At 43.0% G+C, this 18639-nt stretch overlaps 1 protein-coding gene across 1 annotated transcript in view; it reads right to left on the reverse strand.

Annotated features, from left to right (window-relative positions):
- Positions 1-18639, reverse strand: part of GAD1 (glutamate decarboxylase 1) — a 45142-nt gene that overhangs the window by 16583 nt on the left and 9920 nt on the right. The window contains exons 4-6 of the mRNA XM_081095444.1: positions 17923-18081; positions 16576-16818; positions 6324-6414 (exon numbers count right to left, since the gene is read on the reverse strand). Coding sequence (XP_080951570.1) covers positions 6324-6414; positions 16576-16818; positions 17923-18081 — 493 coding nt within the window. The remainder of the gene's footprint in view (positions 1-6323; positions 6415-16575; positions 16819-17922; positions 18082-18639) is intronic.

An 18639-nucleotide genomic window follows, 5' to 3' on the forward strand; every position in this document is an offset into this window, starting at 1 on the left:
CATCTGGAAGCTAACTGTGAAGATAATTGGAAATATTGACCCAGGTTTTAAAGATCTCAATTTAATTACCTACATGGTTTTTCTACTGAGAATCCCCAAGGACAGCTATGTTTCCATAGTTCTCTGAAGTTGATATCGGTCAAGAATAATTATAAGCGATGATTTTCTAATTACCAATTATAAATAACAAGAAGATGGTCAATTGGCATAAACAGCTAACTATGGGCATTAGATATCCTGGTAGGTTAGCTTTGTCTTCTAACAAACTGATTTAAAAGCAGCAGGCCATGCTCTTCTCAAAGCAATTCAAAACAGGGCACGGTCTGGCAGACAAGTCATTGAAACAAGATCATGGTGCCAAGTATAGGCCTTAGGAGACATCAGAGAAGGTGCATCCACAGAAAATTGAGCCAGAAAACAAAAAGACATTTATTGGCTCTGAGGCTCTCTGTCTTTCTTCCTTTTGCTTGACCCTCTCAAGCACTGGAGTCTGTGACCATGCTCACTGAAGAGAGATGCCTAGATTGACTTCGCTGAGCGATATGGCGAGACTTAATCATTGGGTAGGGTGTTTGAGCTGAATGTCAATGCTGAGAACTAATGGAAATTCTTACTGGCTTAATGATTTAGAAAAGCTATTTGCAAGGATGAGATAACAATGGTTGCATATAAGACACAGGTGAAACCACTAAGTTTTAATCATGGAGAAAAAAGCCATCAAATTAATCACACAGCTGTAAAAGAGAACAAAAAGATCCTGGAGGATCCCAGGCTATATCTGTTGGTAGAAGAATTTTGTTTCCAAAGTAAAAAGAATATGTCTATTTTCCTTAGTAGCAACTTGAAATTTAGGAGGAAGACCCTTGGAAATCATGTGTTCCGTTACCATCACCTCTGGAGTTCACAATCATGCTTTGGTTCTCTCTGAGCCCCATCACCGTAGCAACCAACACTCCCTCATGTCTGATGGCCTGATAAAGGAAGAAGAAGAGAAGGATGCCTGGTTTAGCCTGTGCTGCTGAGTGTACCAAGAGTCAAACTCATGATGTGCTCACCATTCTTGAACAAATGTGCTAATAGTGCCCCTGGCTTTTGGAAATGTTGGCATGGCAAACATGTTTGCATGGTGAATAGGTACTGGTGGCATTGTGTGTGCTGGAATGTCACAACAGGCAAGGAACATGGAATCACATACAATAGTATCAGAGCCTTACCAAGGACTGGATGGAAGCTGAGTTGGAATCAAGTCAGTGTTAGATGGTCAGGCAGGAGCCACATTGGGAAGGGAGAAGGGATGGGGCTGAAGGCCAGGGTTTGGTCCACTTGATGATTTGTATCAATTTAGGCCCCCGGTTTAGTCTTAGAATTCGTCTTCCTACTCAAGGACCAGGAAGGAACAAGACCACTACTCTCAGGACTGGAAGAAAAAGAGTCTAGAGAGTTTGATCATGAGACTATCTGATCTTATCCTTTTCAGGTTCCTTCTTTGTGCCAGGTTCTCAATTCATAAACCTGTCCTTTGGTTCTGTTCAAGAAATGCTTACTGAATGACTATTCTCTGCCAGGTAGCAGCTTCCGTACTGAGGAGACAAATGTGTTATAAGACACCACTCCCAACCTTGAGGAAGAAGCTTACGAGGATGAATCCAGCATAGGTTCTTGGCCTTAGATGCATCCTGTTTGACAGTTCCTGCCTGGGTCTTAAGGACCAGTTATTTCATAGCTACTATCATGCTTATCTTGATTATTAGTCCTGATATCCTCTCTTAGAAGTACTAGTAGATAGGTTGGCTCACGACTGTTGATCCTCAGCCAGGCCTGTCAAATGGGCTGACATGGTGCTCCCAGTTTCTGACATTTCTGTGACCCTGCCTTCCCACTGGGCCATCTTTACAACTGGTTGTCTGCCTGCACCCAAAACCTTATAGAAGGCCTTGAAGTTCACCCTTCAGCAGTGATTCTTAACTTAATTGGGGCCATAGACTCCTTTAGGACTCCTCGGAAAGCCATAGCCCCTCTTCCCAGAAAGAAAATGAGGACACACATCATTTGATATACAATTGTAGGAGACACCCCTCTTGCAACCTGGACTCCAGGTTAGGTAGCCCTTCCCTAAATGACAGACGGAAGAAGAGAAAGTCGAGAGATCAGAGGTCAAATATGGATTCAGAAGAAGCTGGTTAGATGCTACAATTAGAGTACAAGATCATATTTCAGAATCAGAGAACAAGAAACTAAACCTGCAAAAAGCTCTGAGTTGAAGCATAGGAACATGAGATTGGAAGTAAGGATGTAGAACAGTCATGGGTGACACTGAAGGAGACTTCTAGGCTTTTCTACATTCTGAGTAGAGTAGTGAGTCAGCCCTTTTTGTGTGGCTCAACTCACCTTTCCACAGGGATTCACTCAGAACCCAGGCAAATTGCTTAAGAAGCTACATTTCTCTGTGGCAGAATCTGCTGGTTGCTAACCAGTATCAATCTTCTCTTGCTTCATTCCATTTCACTTGGGATGGCAATTCACCCAGATCAGAGACTACACTTCCTAGCCTCCCTAGGGTGGCTATGGGGCTAAGTTCTGGCTACAGAGAAGCTGTGGGAAATGTGCGGCACTTCTGAAGTTCCTTGGAAGGAAAGAGTGTGTTCCCCTTTGACCCTTCCTCCTCCTCTCCCTCTCCCTCCATCCCCCCTGAGGTCTGAAGCAGGGATGCGATACCAGTGCTCTGGCAGGCAGCCTGCGCCATCGTGTGACTGACTCTGAGGACATGAGCCACGTGCTACAATAGGGCTGAAAAAGGCACAAGGAATCCGGATCCCTGGTGACTGCCAAATTGGAAACTTCTTTAGTGAGAGAAAGAAATAACTCTCTACGTTGACCATCTTGACACTCCCCTTAGATCTCCCCTCCTTACAGCTGTGGCAGGCGGCCCATCTTCACCTTCAAAGCGAACATATCTGGGAGGAGCTTAGTGAGCCCTCCGGTGTCCAGACAGGATGAGAGACAGAAACAAAAGAGCCAGAAGGCTGAAGGGAGGGTCTTGAATGACAACAGCACCTGCAGGGTGGACTTCCTTTCCTCAGTGTGTGCCTGTGCCCTGCACCTTGGATACACTGGGCACTGAATCTGGTGCCATTTTCAGACTTCAGAACCACCCTCTAGGATGGGTATTATTACCCCCCACTTTCCCGAAGAAGAAAATAAGGTTCAGAGAAATTCAGTGATTTGCTTTAAGCTCTCACAGTTAGTTTCAGAGTCAGAATCCCCAGTCCTTTGTATTACATCTGCTTTTGCATGACAAACGAGAACGGCCTCCTGCAGGCTCTCAAACTCTGCCCAGTGTTAAATGACTGATAACTCCCCTAGAAAATTCCTCCTGCGTCATTTCTATGAAAACAAAGCACTAGATCATTGAAATCCTAACCTCAGAACAAAGGGCTGGGATAGGTCTCCCCATAAAGATTATGTATGGTGCTCAGTTACTTGTGGGCAGGCTGCTGTTTACACTTGGGCACAAGTCGACCTGCACTGTTGTGGTTGGTGACCCTGTTTTGGAAGGAGAGAGTTGTATGTGTACATTTGTGAAGTTTTCTTTGGATCTTCACTGGGTCCTTGCTTGGAAGAATACAACTCCAAGATATATGCACAGGCAAGTATAAATGCATGCACATAAATGTGCTTTTTATTCCAGCAGCCTGATACCTCACACTTTGTCACTTGCATTTGGATACTGGACATTTCTTTTAAAAAGACTATGCTGAGGAATACAGTGACTATTTCCTATTACCAGTGCTACCCACACTTAATGATAGCACGGTAAAAAAAAAAAAAATGAGTATATCACTAATTCCTACTCTGCCAAAGAGTCTTTTGCTCTTCTTTCTCAGGCTGGTTTGGACACTGTTCTCAGTTAGAGGAGAAACTGTCACAGGGAGCACATTTCTGCATAAGCTCCCGACAGCACTGCTACATTTCATGATCTTCCAAGGGAACTGGCTTAGAATAATTTCTAGATAATAGTTATGCCTTCTTCAGACAATGCCTTGTCTCCAACTGACAGAAGCTATTTCACTCTTTTAAATAACCTTCTCTATCGATCTGTTGGAATCGGATCATATTTTATAAATATCCTTTGTTCAGTACGGCTGCAATTACTATGTGCCATGTTGTTGGACTGGCCTTGACCTCAGATGGCTGGGACATATTTTAGTGTTTCATGGCTGAGCTGCGGTAAGGGAAGAATAAGGGGCTTTGATTTTTATGAAGCCATACAAACAAGGAGAGTTTGTGAGAACTCTCTGGTTGAAGAACAGCCTTTCAGGAGACTATCTGGTCATAAATGGCTCAAAGGGGTGAGTTCCTTTTATTTACCTTGAGATTGGGCTATATATATCAGGAAATTGCAGCTGAGAGGCCTACAGAATATACACTTAAAGATGCTGGGTGAATACAGGGCCTATATTAATAAGGGTATTTAGGCCTTACTAGATATGTAGCTCTTACTCTATTTTCCTTACTTATTTTCCAAAAAGTTAAGTTTTTAAAAATATATATATATTTTTATTGATTTCAGAGAAGAAGGGAGAGGGAGAGATAGAAACATCAATGGTGAGAGAGAATCATTGATCGGCTGCCTCCTGCATGCCCCACTCTGGGGATCGAGACAGCAATCCAGCAATGTGCCCTGACCAGAATCGAACTGTGACCTTCTGGTTCATAGGTTGACGCAAAATCACTGAGCCACACCGAAGTTTTTTTAAGCTATACTTTCTAATTAAAATTGTTCATTAGTGTGAAATGCTCCAATTAAACGTTAGTATCTTTTCAAGTTATGAGTATATCACGATGTCTGTGCTTGCTGATACATTTTTACCTCACAAATCATAATACAGTAAAAAGGCAAGATACCAGCAATGGTTTCTTTGACCCGAATTCCTCTCTGCCCTTTGCAGCTCCAGCGATTCAACATGGACACTCGGTGAAGTTAACCATGACTTGCGAGCAGGGAGCGTAAAAACCATTTTCGATTTTAATCAATTTAATCTTTTAAGCCTTTTAGCATGAAAGGCTTCACCTGTCACATTTGCTTTCAAAAATTTGTCATTGTTGTTTTAAATTAGCCAATGAAGAAAGAATCTTTAATTAATAGAAACTTTTCTGAATGGAGTTACATATTTTTGAGTCACAGCATAAAACTGCTTTGGAACACACACAACTCAGTAAGTAATTTTAAAGTGCCCGTTCAGGTTTCGTGGCTGGGAGAAAAATAGAGTACCTTGGACTTTAACAACTTATATTCCATCTTGATGTCTGATGGAATTTCTCATTTTAAATAATACCACCCTTTTACCTAAATTTATTTTTCAAATCTACTTTACCATGAACTTAAAAAGTGGAGGATTATTTTCTAAATAGTTCCATAGTTACTAAAACCCATGTAATTCTTATGTAGTTATTTTAAAATTATTGTAAAAAATTTGTTTCATTATTTCTCCTGGATACTTTAACAGAATGTGGTGCCACTGTCTGGGTGCATAGATGGTGGTAAAGCATAATCATAGTGTTGAGAGGAAAGACAGTGCTCAGGAGGCTATGCTGACACTACATCAACTGACCACCGGTCCTTGTCTCTGACAAGGTAATGTGTATGTAGGAAACTGTGAGGTGATTACCACAAGTCGACCCAGGAAGCACATGCACCCTCCCCCCCGACCCAGGACCTTAGAGTCAGTTTCATATAAATGTACAAGGACTTAGAAACAAACAAAGGGTTCGCCTACTCAAACAAGTATGGGGAAAAAGCAAATTCAGAAACAAACAATGATTTTGAAAGGAATGTATCACTACCAACTGAATTTTGTTTTGGAATTTTCAGTTAACAATAGGTTGATCAAATTAGTTTGTGAATTTATGACAGCTTTAACAATAAAGGAAATACAACTGAAATATAAGGACCAATATGCTTGGATGGGAAAATGGACCAAGATCATACTCTACAACATGACCTCTTTAGATACATCATTAAGATATATGGAGTTTTTTAACATGAAATTCGCAGTAAATTTTGAAAGCTAGAGTTATTCTTTCTTATAACTATGCTTTTATTAAATTGCATCATTCAATTAAAAAATACTTCATCTATTATCCACTATTAAATCAGTATAAACCTACTAGATTTATAAGATGATAAACCTAAATTATTTAAAGATAAAAGATGACAAGGGTAACTGTAATAGATTATTACAGAGTCATTGGAATTGAAATTTTAAAGTAAGAAGCCATAATCATACATCATGGTTGTTTATATGAAAATAATAAGGACTTACATGTTGGTATTGGCAGTTGATGTCAGCCATTCACCAGCTAATCCAATGATATCCAGTCCAGTGGAGAGCTGATTGAAAAATCGAGGATGACCTAGAGAGGAAAGTAACAGGCAAGCATCAAAGCAAACCCATTTTTTTTCAAGCTACCTTCAAAGCAAAAGTTTGAAAAACCCAGATTTTTCAAGCTACCTTCAAAGCAAAAGCCTGCTCTCCCAGGCCTCACAGATGGGGCCTCCATCCCAATGGTCTAATAGGGCTGCCCAAGGATACGGAGAAGGAAGATCAGGTTGACTCACCCTATACCAACTTTTACCATGAATGAGTCCCCCAAATTTATATGTTTCTAAAGCATAATGCTTTTAAATTTTAAAAAATCCAATGTCATGAAACTAATAATCTTTTCCAATATCTTAATTTCCAGATGAAATTCTTATTGTATTTATTTTTTTAAATATATTCTTTATTGATTTCAGAGAGGAAGGGAGAGGGAGAGAGAGAGAGAAACATCAATGATGAGAGAGAATCATTGATTGGCTGCCTCCTGCATGTTCCACACTGGGGACTGAGCCCGCAACCTGTGCATGTGTCCTTGACCGGAATCGAACCCAGGACCTTTCAGTCTGCAGGCCGATGCTCTATGCACTGAGCCAAACCAGCTAGGGCTTGTTGTATTTATTTTTTAAATTACAAATTAGGATATAGTGGTCCTGATTTTTCTCATAAATGTTTCAACCTTTAAATTTTTTTTTGTTTTGTTAATCCTCACACAAGGATATTTTTTCCATTGATTTTTAGAGAGAGTGGAAGGTGGGGGGAAGGGAGGGAAGGTGGGAGGATAGGAGGAAAGGAGGAAGGCAGAGAGAGAGAGAAACATCGATGTGAGAGAGACACGTTGATTGGTTGCCTGCTGAACACACACCGACCGCGCTGGGATGGAACCTGCAACCCAGGTACGTGCCCTTTACCAGGAATCAAACCCACGACCCTTTGGTGCACGGGCCAACACACTAACCACTGAACAACACTGGCCAGGGCCCAAATTTCAATTTAACATCTCAAGGATTTAATCCCCAAATCAAGGTTTACTAATGGAGGAGAGGCTGCAGGCCTCAGAGAGTGTCTGTGGCTCTGTGGCACCCAGGCAGGTGCCAGCTATGATGCTGATGCCGAGGGCATGCCAGCAGTCTCTGGGTCTCTGTGTCGGTCAAACATGGCATCAAGCATTGGGGTGTTTGCCTGTATATAGTCATGTGGATGTTAAACTAAATTTACTGCTGAGATGACCTGGCATCTCCCATGTGAAACAGGGGTGGACACAGCCTCCTTCACTCATTGAGTTGTTGGTAAAATAATTGTTATTATTATTATTAAACATTAAAGTCCTTTGCAACCCAGAGTAGGCTTTCACAGGCTTTGTTCTCAGCAATTTCAGGATTGCTGCCAAGTTTTGGGCAACTTGGCATTCACGCAAAAACTCAACCCCACATCAGCAGGCTAGGCTTGGCTGTCCCAAAGGAGTCAGCGCGATAGATTATCTCGAGGTATGTGACAGGGAACTGGTGTTAGAAAGATATGCTGACTGCTGTGTTTCCAGTGGAAATTGCTTTTGCCTCTGAAGTAACTGTCAGAAAGCTAGAGTTTGGCGGTTCCTCCTCTAAGCCCCCTCTCTGAGAATGTCTGTTCTTTCTCACATGTTCTTTCAGAACATCTGGACTATTACTTCTTTTATTTAACATATATTTATTAAATGTATTGGGGTGACATTGGTTAACATGAACATTCGGCTATTAATTCTTATCAGAATAGTCCAATCCCTGCATCTCAACAGTACTCAGAAAATAATACTGATCTTTAGAAAAAATAAAAGAAGCATAAACATTAAGCATAGAGTAAGTATGGGGCCAGATTCTAGACACTCGTGTAGACTACCCTAAATAGTTCAAACTAGCCCATTTCACTCTGCTTTGCTCAGTATCAACAGAATCTATGAGATCTCCTGCAACATAATTTTGTTGAAATTCATTTAAAATTACATGTGATAGCCCTGGCCAGTGTGGTGCAGTTGGTTAGAGAGTCCTCCAGTGCACAGAAGGGTCTCAGGTTTGATTCTCAGTCAGGGCACATACCCAGGTTGTGGGTTCCATACCCAGTAAAGGCAGACGGGCGGTGGGAGCAATAGATAGATGTCACTCTCTCACATCAATGTTTCTTTCTGTCTCTCTCCCACCCCATCTCTCTCTTTCTCATCAATGAAAAACATCCTTGGGTGAGTATTAAAAACAAACAAACAAATAAATAAATAAAAACACATGTGATACCCATTTGAAAACTTTTAACAACCTTTCATTTAACCTTTCATTTTAAATAGGACTGAATCATAAATAAATTCAATCACACTATTTGACAATGTCTCAAAACCTCACGGCCTGGCAGAGACAAAAGATGGTCAAAGATGAATGACAGAAATGACCTCAAATAAAAGTGAAACAGCATCTCATTCCCATTAAAATATAAAGGACACAAAAGTAAGTAAAACCTTACTTTTCCCTTATGGCTACAGCCTTATGCCCCCAAAACCTTACATGAGAATTTAAATCAAATAACAAAATGACCCAGTTTAAATTTCAATTTCAACTCTCTACAGTCAATGAAAATAACAGATGACAAATATGGGATGCGCTACACATGGCCTGGAGTCAGAGAGTGGGAGAAAAAAGTAATTTCCTTAAGTTCAAGTTTTATTTTTGAACAAATAAGCTTCAAGAATGAAAAAAGAGAGCTGGAAGGGAAAATCTACTTTGATTATGAGACATATCAATCAATTGCAATCTGAGGCACTTATTTGGGTTCTGACTCAAATGAAATATAACAAAACAAAACATTTCTGACTTTCATGAGACATTGAAAATTTGAACACTGACTGAATATTTGATATTAAGGAACTATAAATGTTGTGGGGTTTTGGATATAATAATGATATGTGATTATTTTTGTTTAAAGAGCCCTTGATGGTGAAAAATATCTCTATTATAAAACCCTAATATGCAAATAGACTGAACGGTGGAACAACCGAACAACTGGTCGCTATGATGTGCACTGACCACCAGGGGGCGTGCGCGAACTATGGCAGGCGTCAGCAGCAGGTGGCAGAGCGCGGAACATGGTGGGCATCGGGTGCAGCAGGATGGTGGAGCAGGTGAGTGGGGGTGCCAGACCAAGGCGGGGCACTGGTTGCTGTCATCAGGGCAAGCCTCTGGTGGTTACTGCAAATTCTTTGCTCCCGTGTGCTCCATTCCTGCCAGGCGCTTGCACCTGCTGCTGGCGCTGGCCCCGCTCACACCTCTGCTGGCGCCCGGCATCAGCCCTGATCACTCGGCACTGTCAGCAGGTGTGAGAAGCAGCTGCAGCCCAGATTGCCCCTCAAGGCTTCTCCACCTCCTCCTGCTCCTGAGGGACGATTGGGGCCGGCAGCCACCTCTCACACTCGTTGCTGGCGATGGCCCCGCTCGCACCCACTGCCGGTGCCTGGCGCCGGTTCTGATCACTTGGCGCCGTCAGTGGGTGCGAGCAGCGGCTGCCAGCCTCGATCACCCAAGGGCTTTTCCACCTCCCCCTGCTCCTGAGGGGCAATTGGGGCAGCAGCGGGTGAAGGCGGGGCTGGCGCTGTCAGCGGGTAGGAGTGGTGGCAGTGGGAGCGGAGCTGCTGGCAGACAGGGGATTGGGGGCTGCGGTGGGAGGGGCTGGGCGGGGGTGTGGAGGATGGGCTGAGACCGCCCCTGTGCCCACTGCAGCCTTGTGGCCCACAGTTCAAGGTGCATGAATTCATGCACTGGGCCCCTAGGTTATGGATAAAATAATATTATGCCAGGGATGTGCTTTCATATAATATAGAAGAGGAGACCATGGGCGGAGGGACAGGTTAACAAAATTGGCAGCAGCTAATAATGGTTGAAGCTGGGTGTTGGGTATACAGGCTCATTATACTACTCTACTTTTGTATAAGTTTAAAATTTTCCATAATAAAAAGTTAAAAAGAGGAGAACCAAGATGGCGGCATAGGTTAACGCCGGAGTTTGCTGCTTTGAACAACTACTTCAAAAGTGAAACTAAAAGACGGAACGGACATCACCCAAAACCACTGGAACGCTGGCTGAATGGAAGTCCTACAACTAGGAGGAAAGAGAAACGCATACGGACACTCAGAGGAGGCGCAGTGCTGAAGTCAAATTCTGAGGTGCGGAGTGCGCAGAGCGGGCTGGCGGCGGAGGGCGCGGTTGGCGTTTTCAATCGGGAGGGAGTCGCAGACTCTGAGCTCCAGATCCGGGCGAGTCTTTAGGGACCCAGACTCAAACGGGAGAAGCGGGACTGCCTGGTTTCGGTCAGAGCGAGTGCAGCTTTCTCTCCGAGCTTTGCAGCGGGTGCTGGGACTCAGAGAGGCAGAGCCCCTGGGGACAGGACTGAGAGCCACCATAACTGCTCTCTCCGGCCCACCCTGTTGATCCTGTGCGACCCGCCCCGCCCAAGCCCTGCACACAGGCATTTGCCGGATAGCCTCAGGCAAACGCCAGATTAGCACCTCCCTAGAGGACAGAAGTTCTCTCACTGCAGACACAGCTGATTCTCATAGCCACTTGGCCTGGAGGTCAAACCCTCCCTGGAATTAGCTACAACAATCAAGATTTAACTATAAAACCACGAACAAAGACCACTAGGGAGTGCACCAAGGAAGCATAACAAAATGTGGAGACAAAGAAACAGGACAAAATTGTCAATGGAAGATATAGAGTTCAGAACCACACTTTTAAGGTCTCTCAAGAACTGTTTAGAAGCCGCCGATAAACTTAATGAGATCTACAAGAAAACTAATGAGACCCTCGATGTTATATTGGGGAACCAACTAGAAATTAAGCATACACTGACTGAAATAAAGAATATTATACAGACTCCCGACAGCAGAACAGAGGAGCGCAAGAATCAAGTCAATGATTTGAAATGCGAGGAAGCAAAAAACACCCAACCGAAAAAGCAAAATGAAAAAAGAATCCAAAAATGCGAGGATAGTGTAAGGAGCCTCTGGGACAGCTTCAGGCGTACCAACATCAGAATTATAGGGGTGCCAGAAGATGAGAGAGAGCAAGATATTGAAAACCTATTTGAAGAAATAATGACAGAAAACTTCCCCCACCTGGTGAAAGAAATGGACTTACAGGTCCAAGAAGCGCGGAGAACCCCAAACAAAAGGAATCCAAAGAGGACCACATCAAGACACATCATAATTAAAATGCCAAGAGCAAAAGATAAAGAGAGAATCTTAAAAACAGCAAGAGAAAGAAACTCAGTTACCTACAAGGGAATACCCATACGACTGTCAGCTGATTTCTCAACAGAAACTTTGCAGGCCAGAAGGGAGTGGCAAGAAATATTCAAAGTGATGAATACCAAGAACCTACAACCAAGATTACTTTATCCAGCAAAGCTATCATTCAGAATTGAAGGTCAGATAAAGAGCTTCACAGATAAGAAAGAGCTAAAGGAGTTCATCACCACCAAACCAGGATTATATGAAATGCTGAAAGGTATCCTTTAAGAAGAGGAAGAGGAAGAAAAAGGTAAAGATACAAATTATGAACAACAAATATGCATCTATCAACAAGTGAATCTAAGAATCAAGTGAATAAATAATCCGATGAACAGAATGAACTGGTGATTATAATAGAATCAGGGACATAGAAAGGGAATGGACTGACTATTCTTGGGGGGGAAAGGGGTGTGGGAGATGCGGGAAGAGACTGGACAAAAATCGTGCACCTATGGATGAGGACAGTGGGTGGGGAGTGAGGGCGGATGGTGGGGCGGGAACTGGGAGGAGGGGAGTTATGGGGGAAAAAAAGAGGAACAAATGTAATAATCTGAATAAAGATTTAATTAAAAAAAAAAGTTAAAAAGAAAAATTAAGGAATTCTACATATTTACTGTGACTGAGGGCTGATTAGCATCTGTCTCATGGACAATCTACGTATACTGGTCCTTTTTTCAGAAATCTTTTGTTAATTTGTAGAGAAATCTCCAAATGCCATCATCACCCTTCACAGAGCGTACCCAGATCAGCATGTTTTCACTATTAAAACCCAATTCATGCCCTGACTGACGTAGCTCAGTTGGTTGAGCTTTCCTTGCCCTGAAGGGCTGCCGGTTCGATTCCTGGTGAGGGATGTGCGGGAGGCAGCCGATCCATGTTTTGCTCTCACATTGATGTTTCTCTCTCTCCCTTCCTCTCCCTCTAAAAGTAAATTAAAATAAACCCAAACCCTAATTCATTATTTTGGCTGAGCATTAATATCCTTTTTAAAAGAATAAAACATCTTCTACTGTGTGTCGCTACGTGTGGGGTTTACCCTGTTGCTTTGATATCTACCTCTGTGTTAGAGACCAGCATCCCGAAGCTGTTTTCACATGGCAGCCACAGTACACTTTGCCAGGGTCAATACCCTGAGATTCAGCAGAAGGCTTCACACTGCCTGGAAGATAGTAAACTCTACAGATGCAAATACCTGTTCCCAGAAGCTGCTCTGAAGAACAGGGATGATTGGCTACAGGGTGAATATCTAAGTGAATTCATACACTGAACTAATAAGAGTCCATGCTTCAGAGCCCAGAAATAAACCCACATCTATACGGTCCAATAATATCTGACAAAGGAGGCAAGAACATACAATGGGGTAAAGACAGCCTATTCAATATATGGTGTTGGGAAAACTGGGCTGATACATGCAAAAAAAGGAACTCGGCCACCTTCTTATATCATATACAAGGATAAACTTCAAATGGATTAAAGACTTAAATATAAGACTTGAAACCATAAATCTTCTAGAAGGAAATATAGGCAGAAAAATCTCTGACATTTCTCTTAGCAGTATTTTTTCTGCCATATCTCCTTGGGCAAGGGAAACAAAAGAAAAAGAAACAAATGGGACTACATCAAACTAAAAAGTTTTTGCACAGCAAAGGAAAACCATCAACAAAATTAAAAGACAACCTACTAAATGGTAGAAGATACATTCAATAAGGGGTTAATATCCTCAATTTATACAGAACTCATACAACTCAACACCAAAAAACCCCCCAAACATTTCAATTGAACAGTGGGCAGAGGACCTGAATAGATACTTCTCCAAGAGGATATGTAGATGGCCAATAGACATATGAAAAGATGCTCAACATCACTTATCAGCAGAGAAATGCAAATTAAAACAACAATGAGATATCATGTCACACCTGTCAGAATGGCTATCATCAATAAATCCACAAACAACAAGTGTTGGTGAGGATGTGAAGAAAAGGGAGCCCTCGTGCACTGCTGGTGGGAATTCAGACTGATGCAGCCATTGTGGAAAACAATAGGGGGGTCCTTAAAAAATTAAAAATAGAACTGTTCTATGACCCAGTGATTCCACTTCTGGATATATATCCAAAGAAACTTAAAACACTAATTCTAAAAACTATATGCACCCCAATGTTCATTGCAGGATTATTTACAATAGCCAAGACATGAAAGCAACCCAAATGCCCGTCAATAGACAAGTGGATAAAGGAGTGTGGCACGTATATATAATGGAATATTACTCAGCCATAAAAAAACAATGAAATCTTACCATTTGCTACAGCATGGATGGACCTAGAGGATATTATGCTAAGTGAAATAAGTGAGACAGAGAAAGACAAATACCATGATTTCACTTATATGTGAAATCTAAAGAACAAAGTAAATGAACAAACACAATAAAAACAGACTCATAGATACAGAGAATGGACTGATGATTGCCAGAGGGTAAGGGGGGAGGGCTGTGTGAAAAAGGTGGGGGGGGGGATTGAGAAGTACATGTTGGTAATTACAGAATAGTCACGGGCATATAAAGTACAGCATAGGGAATATAGTCAATAACATTGTAATAACTATGTACAGTGCCAGGTGGGTACTGGAAAAATCAGGGGTACTACTACGTAAAGCAATCATGTCAAACTCGTGGCTTGCCATGAGTCTAGCCATTATGCTATACTTAAATTAATTCAAAATAATATTAAATATAAACTATAATTGAAAAATAAAATTTTAAAAAGGAGTCTATGATGCTTCAGTTTTATCATCAATAGGGGTTGCCATTATGACATATCCATGTATTTTTCTTTAAGGGACAACACTATTTGGGCTTTACTGATAAAAGTATGTGGTCTCATCTCTCTGAGAAAGTGTATTTAGAGTGAGCTGACAAAATAAAAAAATGTTGGTTCAAAGCAAGTCAAGCTAAAATATACACAGAGAGAGAATTCTGACTCCTTTAATCTAGCCAAATAACACTACTTAATTTCCATCAGAAATGGGTTAGCCATTAGATACCAAGGGGAAATGTAACTAAATTGATGAGTGTGCTTTTCTTTAAAAATGAAACACAGACTGTAATATAATTGAGTCGTGTCCACCCTACAGTTATTCAAGGAAGTTACACTTATTCCAGTGGTGTTGGCAGACCTCAAAAGCTGTTTGGGATTCTTTATTTAAAAATGCTTCTTTGGCCAGCCTCATTATTTCATTTTAACACTTTGTTTTTGACATCTAATAGCCTTACTCAGCTCTATCTCCACCAACCTTCCCAGTCATACTTTCAAATGGCTAGGAAGAGTAAGAGGGATAATGACAGAGAGGGAGAGAAACAGAAGAAAAAAACAAGAGGCTACCAGTTGTGGTCTCAGTTGGCAACTATACCATGAATTGCCAATACTTATAGATCTATCTGCCCAAGAGCTCAGGAGGGCCAGGCTGCAGTGGGGAAAGATAGTAGAGAGAAGAAATCACTGCTTAACTCTCAGGCTTCGATGTAGACAGGCAGAAATCCAAAAAGTCCTTGAACTTGAGGCAACTGAAAAGTAACCACTTTGGCCAGGATTGCTGATTAGAGAGGGTTTGTGTAATGTGAAAAGGAGGCAAGAGGGGATCCTCCAGAGCTTCCTGTTGAGATGGGAGCTGGCGATTTAGGGTGTCTAAACTCCAGAGGTAGCCCTAGCCGGTTTGGCTCAGCGGATAGAGCATTGGCCTGTGGATTGAAGGGTCTCAGGTTCAATTCCGGTCAAGGGCATGTATCTTGGTGCAGGCTCATGTGGGAGGCAACCAATTGATGTGTCTCTCTTATATCGATGTTTCTCTCTCTCTGTCTCTCCCGCTTGCTTCCACTCTAAGAATCAATGGAAAAATATCCAGGTGATGGTTAAATAAAGAAATCTCTAGAAACTCTTAAAAAAAAACGAAGTTTTAAACTCCAGAGGTAGGAAGAGAATCTGAAGTATGTGTGTGTGTGTGTGTGTGTGTGTGTGTGTGTGTGTACGTGTGTGAGACTTTTTGGTCTAGCCAATAGAAGGAGTTGTGGGTTAAATTGTGTGCCTTAAAAAGATATGTTCAAGTGTTAACTCCTGGTGAGTGACTATTTGGAAATAGGTTCTTTGCAAATGTAATCAAGTTAAGATGAAGTCATAATGGATTGCGGTGGGCCCTAGACCAAAGATTGGTGTTCTTATAAGAAGAAATTTTGACACATACACAGTGAGAATGCCATGTGAAGGTGAAAGTGAAGGCAAAGACTGGAGTGATGCAACTATATGTCAAGGAATACCCACAACCACCAGAAGCTGGAAGAGGCAAGAATGGATCCTTCTCAAGATTCTTCAGAGAGAGCATGGCCCTGCAGACACCTTGATTTCAAACTTCTGGCCTCCAGAACTGACAGAGAATAAGTTTCTACTGTTTTATTCACCCAGTTTGTGGTAAATTGTTATGGCAGCCTTAGGAAATTAATATAAAAAGGAAGAGAAATGGGCCCAATTCTCCCCAATTTCAGGGACAGGCAAGAGCGGGATTTATCAGAATGAAATGGCCATGAAAATGGGTCCTTCTGCTCTCTTTAGGTTGTGAATAGCTTAAAACCAAGAATGAAAACTTTATACTGAAGCTGACAGAGTACCGTGTACTGTATATCTTTTAAATCTACTTTCACAACAACAAATGATGATGGGCTTTTGCCAGGGTTGGGGCCTTCCATTAACTGTCACTGCCTGAGGTAGCTGTGTGGTCACTGAGCACTTTGCTGCCTTCCCTCACTAGGTTTGTGTTCTCCTTCCACATGAGTTTGACATCCTCACAACTGGAGAGGGTGTGGTGTAGGGCAAGCTTGCTGCTGCATGTTCACCTGGCTCTCACCCTTACCTGTGCGGACCCCGTACTTCAGGGTGTCTCTGCAGTCAACCAGAATCTGCTCCAGGGACTCAGGTTGGTCAGAGAGCTCCAAGTTGAAGCCCTCCATGCCTTCCAGCAGCTGGTGTGGGTGATGGAAGTCCAGCACCTTGGTGGAGCGATCAAACGTCTTGCGGACATAGTTGAGGAGTATGTCCACCACCTCCAGTAGGAATTGCACAGTTTGCTCCTCCCCGTTCTTAGCTGGAAGCAGATCTGGGAAGGGGAGGGGAAAGCCAATGAGTGGTTATCACTTGACTCATATCTGCCTTTTCCAGGCCCAGAAATTCCTAGCACCAGCCATGATAGCTCTTATAGGCCTAATTTCATTCCAGGATATGCACCCATATACACATTGAGGATCTGATGTACCATCTTCCCAGAAAATCGCACATAAGCATATACACAGAAGTTCTGCACACACTTTCTGGGGGTCCACAGACTTTCTGATAGTTAGGCTGCTCATAAGTGAAATGGAGAGCTTTGAGAAGCTGTGAGCAGCCTGCCATTTGCAGGCTGAACGGACATCTGTCAGGTTTGCGATGGAGGGGGCTTCTGTCTTGCCCCCCTGGTACCATGCGTGTCCCTATACATCTGATTCAGACATTGGGCTTTTGATTTAGTGTCATGATGTGCTTGATCTGTTGATGGCGGAGGGTCAGGCCTCTGTGGGTAAAGGCTGAGGTCTCCCTTGAAGAGTGTGGTCCTTTGTGATGTCCTTAGACAGAAAACTAGAACTAGAAGATGGAACTCAGGAAGGTGAGAGGTGTGATGCTCTGCGTCTATTCCCTGGATTATCCCTGAGGTTTAATAAAGTCTCGTTTGTTATTCTGGTCACTCCTGCTTGTGGGGAGTTAATGGACAGGGTGGTGGTGGATTTGCCTTGGAGCTGTTTGGGAGGGACAGAATGGGAAAGCACCAGTGATGTGGGGGACAACAGTAAATACTGAAAGGAAAATGAGTTTTGGGACAGCACTTTGGCATGAGGTCCAGACACACAGCTTCCCACAGGGTGATTTGGTTCTTACTGTTGTTGCCAACCTTGGAGGATAAATGCTATTAAGGGAATTACCTATGTTCCTATATTCTAGGAATCCATATTAATCCTTGGAAGTGTTAGAGTGGACTGTTTTATTGACTATCCTCATCCAGCTCCCAAAGCAATAAAGACTGGCACTAAGGAAAGGGATTCAAACGTTGAAAAAGTAATGACATTTTTGGTAAAAGAAGTAGCATTTTAGGAAAAAGTCAAGAAATGCAATAGAACCTACTGGATAGCTCTGGGGGAAATGGGGTAAGGGACGGGTGGGGAGGGACTACCTCGAGCAAACAGGTTGGAGAAATCGGTCTCCGTGCGCCTGAAGTGGCCATCCCTGTCGCTGTTCTCGCAGGAAATCAGGTTCTTGGAGGCCTGCCTGTCCTTGAAGGCGCTCACCAGCCGGCTCTTCTCCTCCAGGCTGTTGGTCCTTTGCAAGAAGCCTGCAGCGCAAGAAGCTGGGTCAGAGATGGTGCACTGAACTCCAGCCTCAGAGGGCCAGCTGCTGAGCCAGGCTGACTGTGCAGGCCGGGCTCTCGCTTCTCCAGAGAGGCTGCCTGCGTTTTCTGCAGAAGGGCTCTGGCACCTCTCGCCTTCAGGCGGGGAAGGGGAGTGCCAAGCGCCATCAGTGGGACAGACCCAGTCATGCAAGAGAGAGAAACAGTGAGCAAAGCCCATTCTCATCTCTGAACGAGACAGCGAACTCGGAATTAAGTCCATTGGACAGCTTCCACTCCAGTAACCAGCCCCAGGATGGGGTTTTAAGGGAAGGACGTGGTTGGAGAGGATACTGCCAGCCCAGGGCCTACGGGCTATGCAGCCGAGGGAGTGGGGGAGGACCAGCAGTGCGGATTAGGGAAGATGCTTTCCTCAGCCACCAAGTACAGCTCACAGGTTGAATGTAAGCGTAATTGTTCTGAAGATAACTGAGACCCTCCAGGAGCTTACAGTTTGGCAGATGGTAGCCAAGGCTGTAATAAAGCTAGAAAGGCATCCAAGAA

The sequence above is a fragment of the Myotis nattereri genome (assembly GCF_964212035.1).
Source record: "Myotis nattereri genome assembly, chromosome: 7".
Taxonomy (NCBI): domain Eukaryota; kingdom Metazoa; phylum Chordata; class Mammalia; order Chiroptera; family Vespertilionidae; genus Myotis; species Myotis nattereri.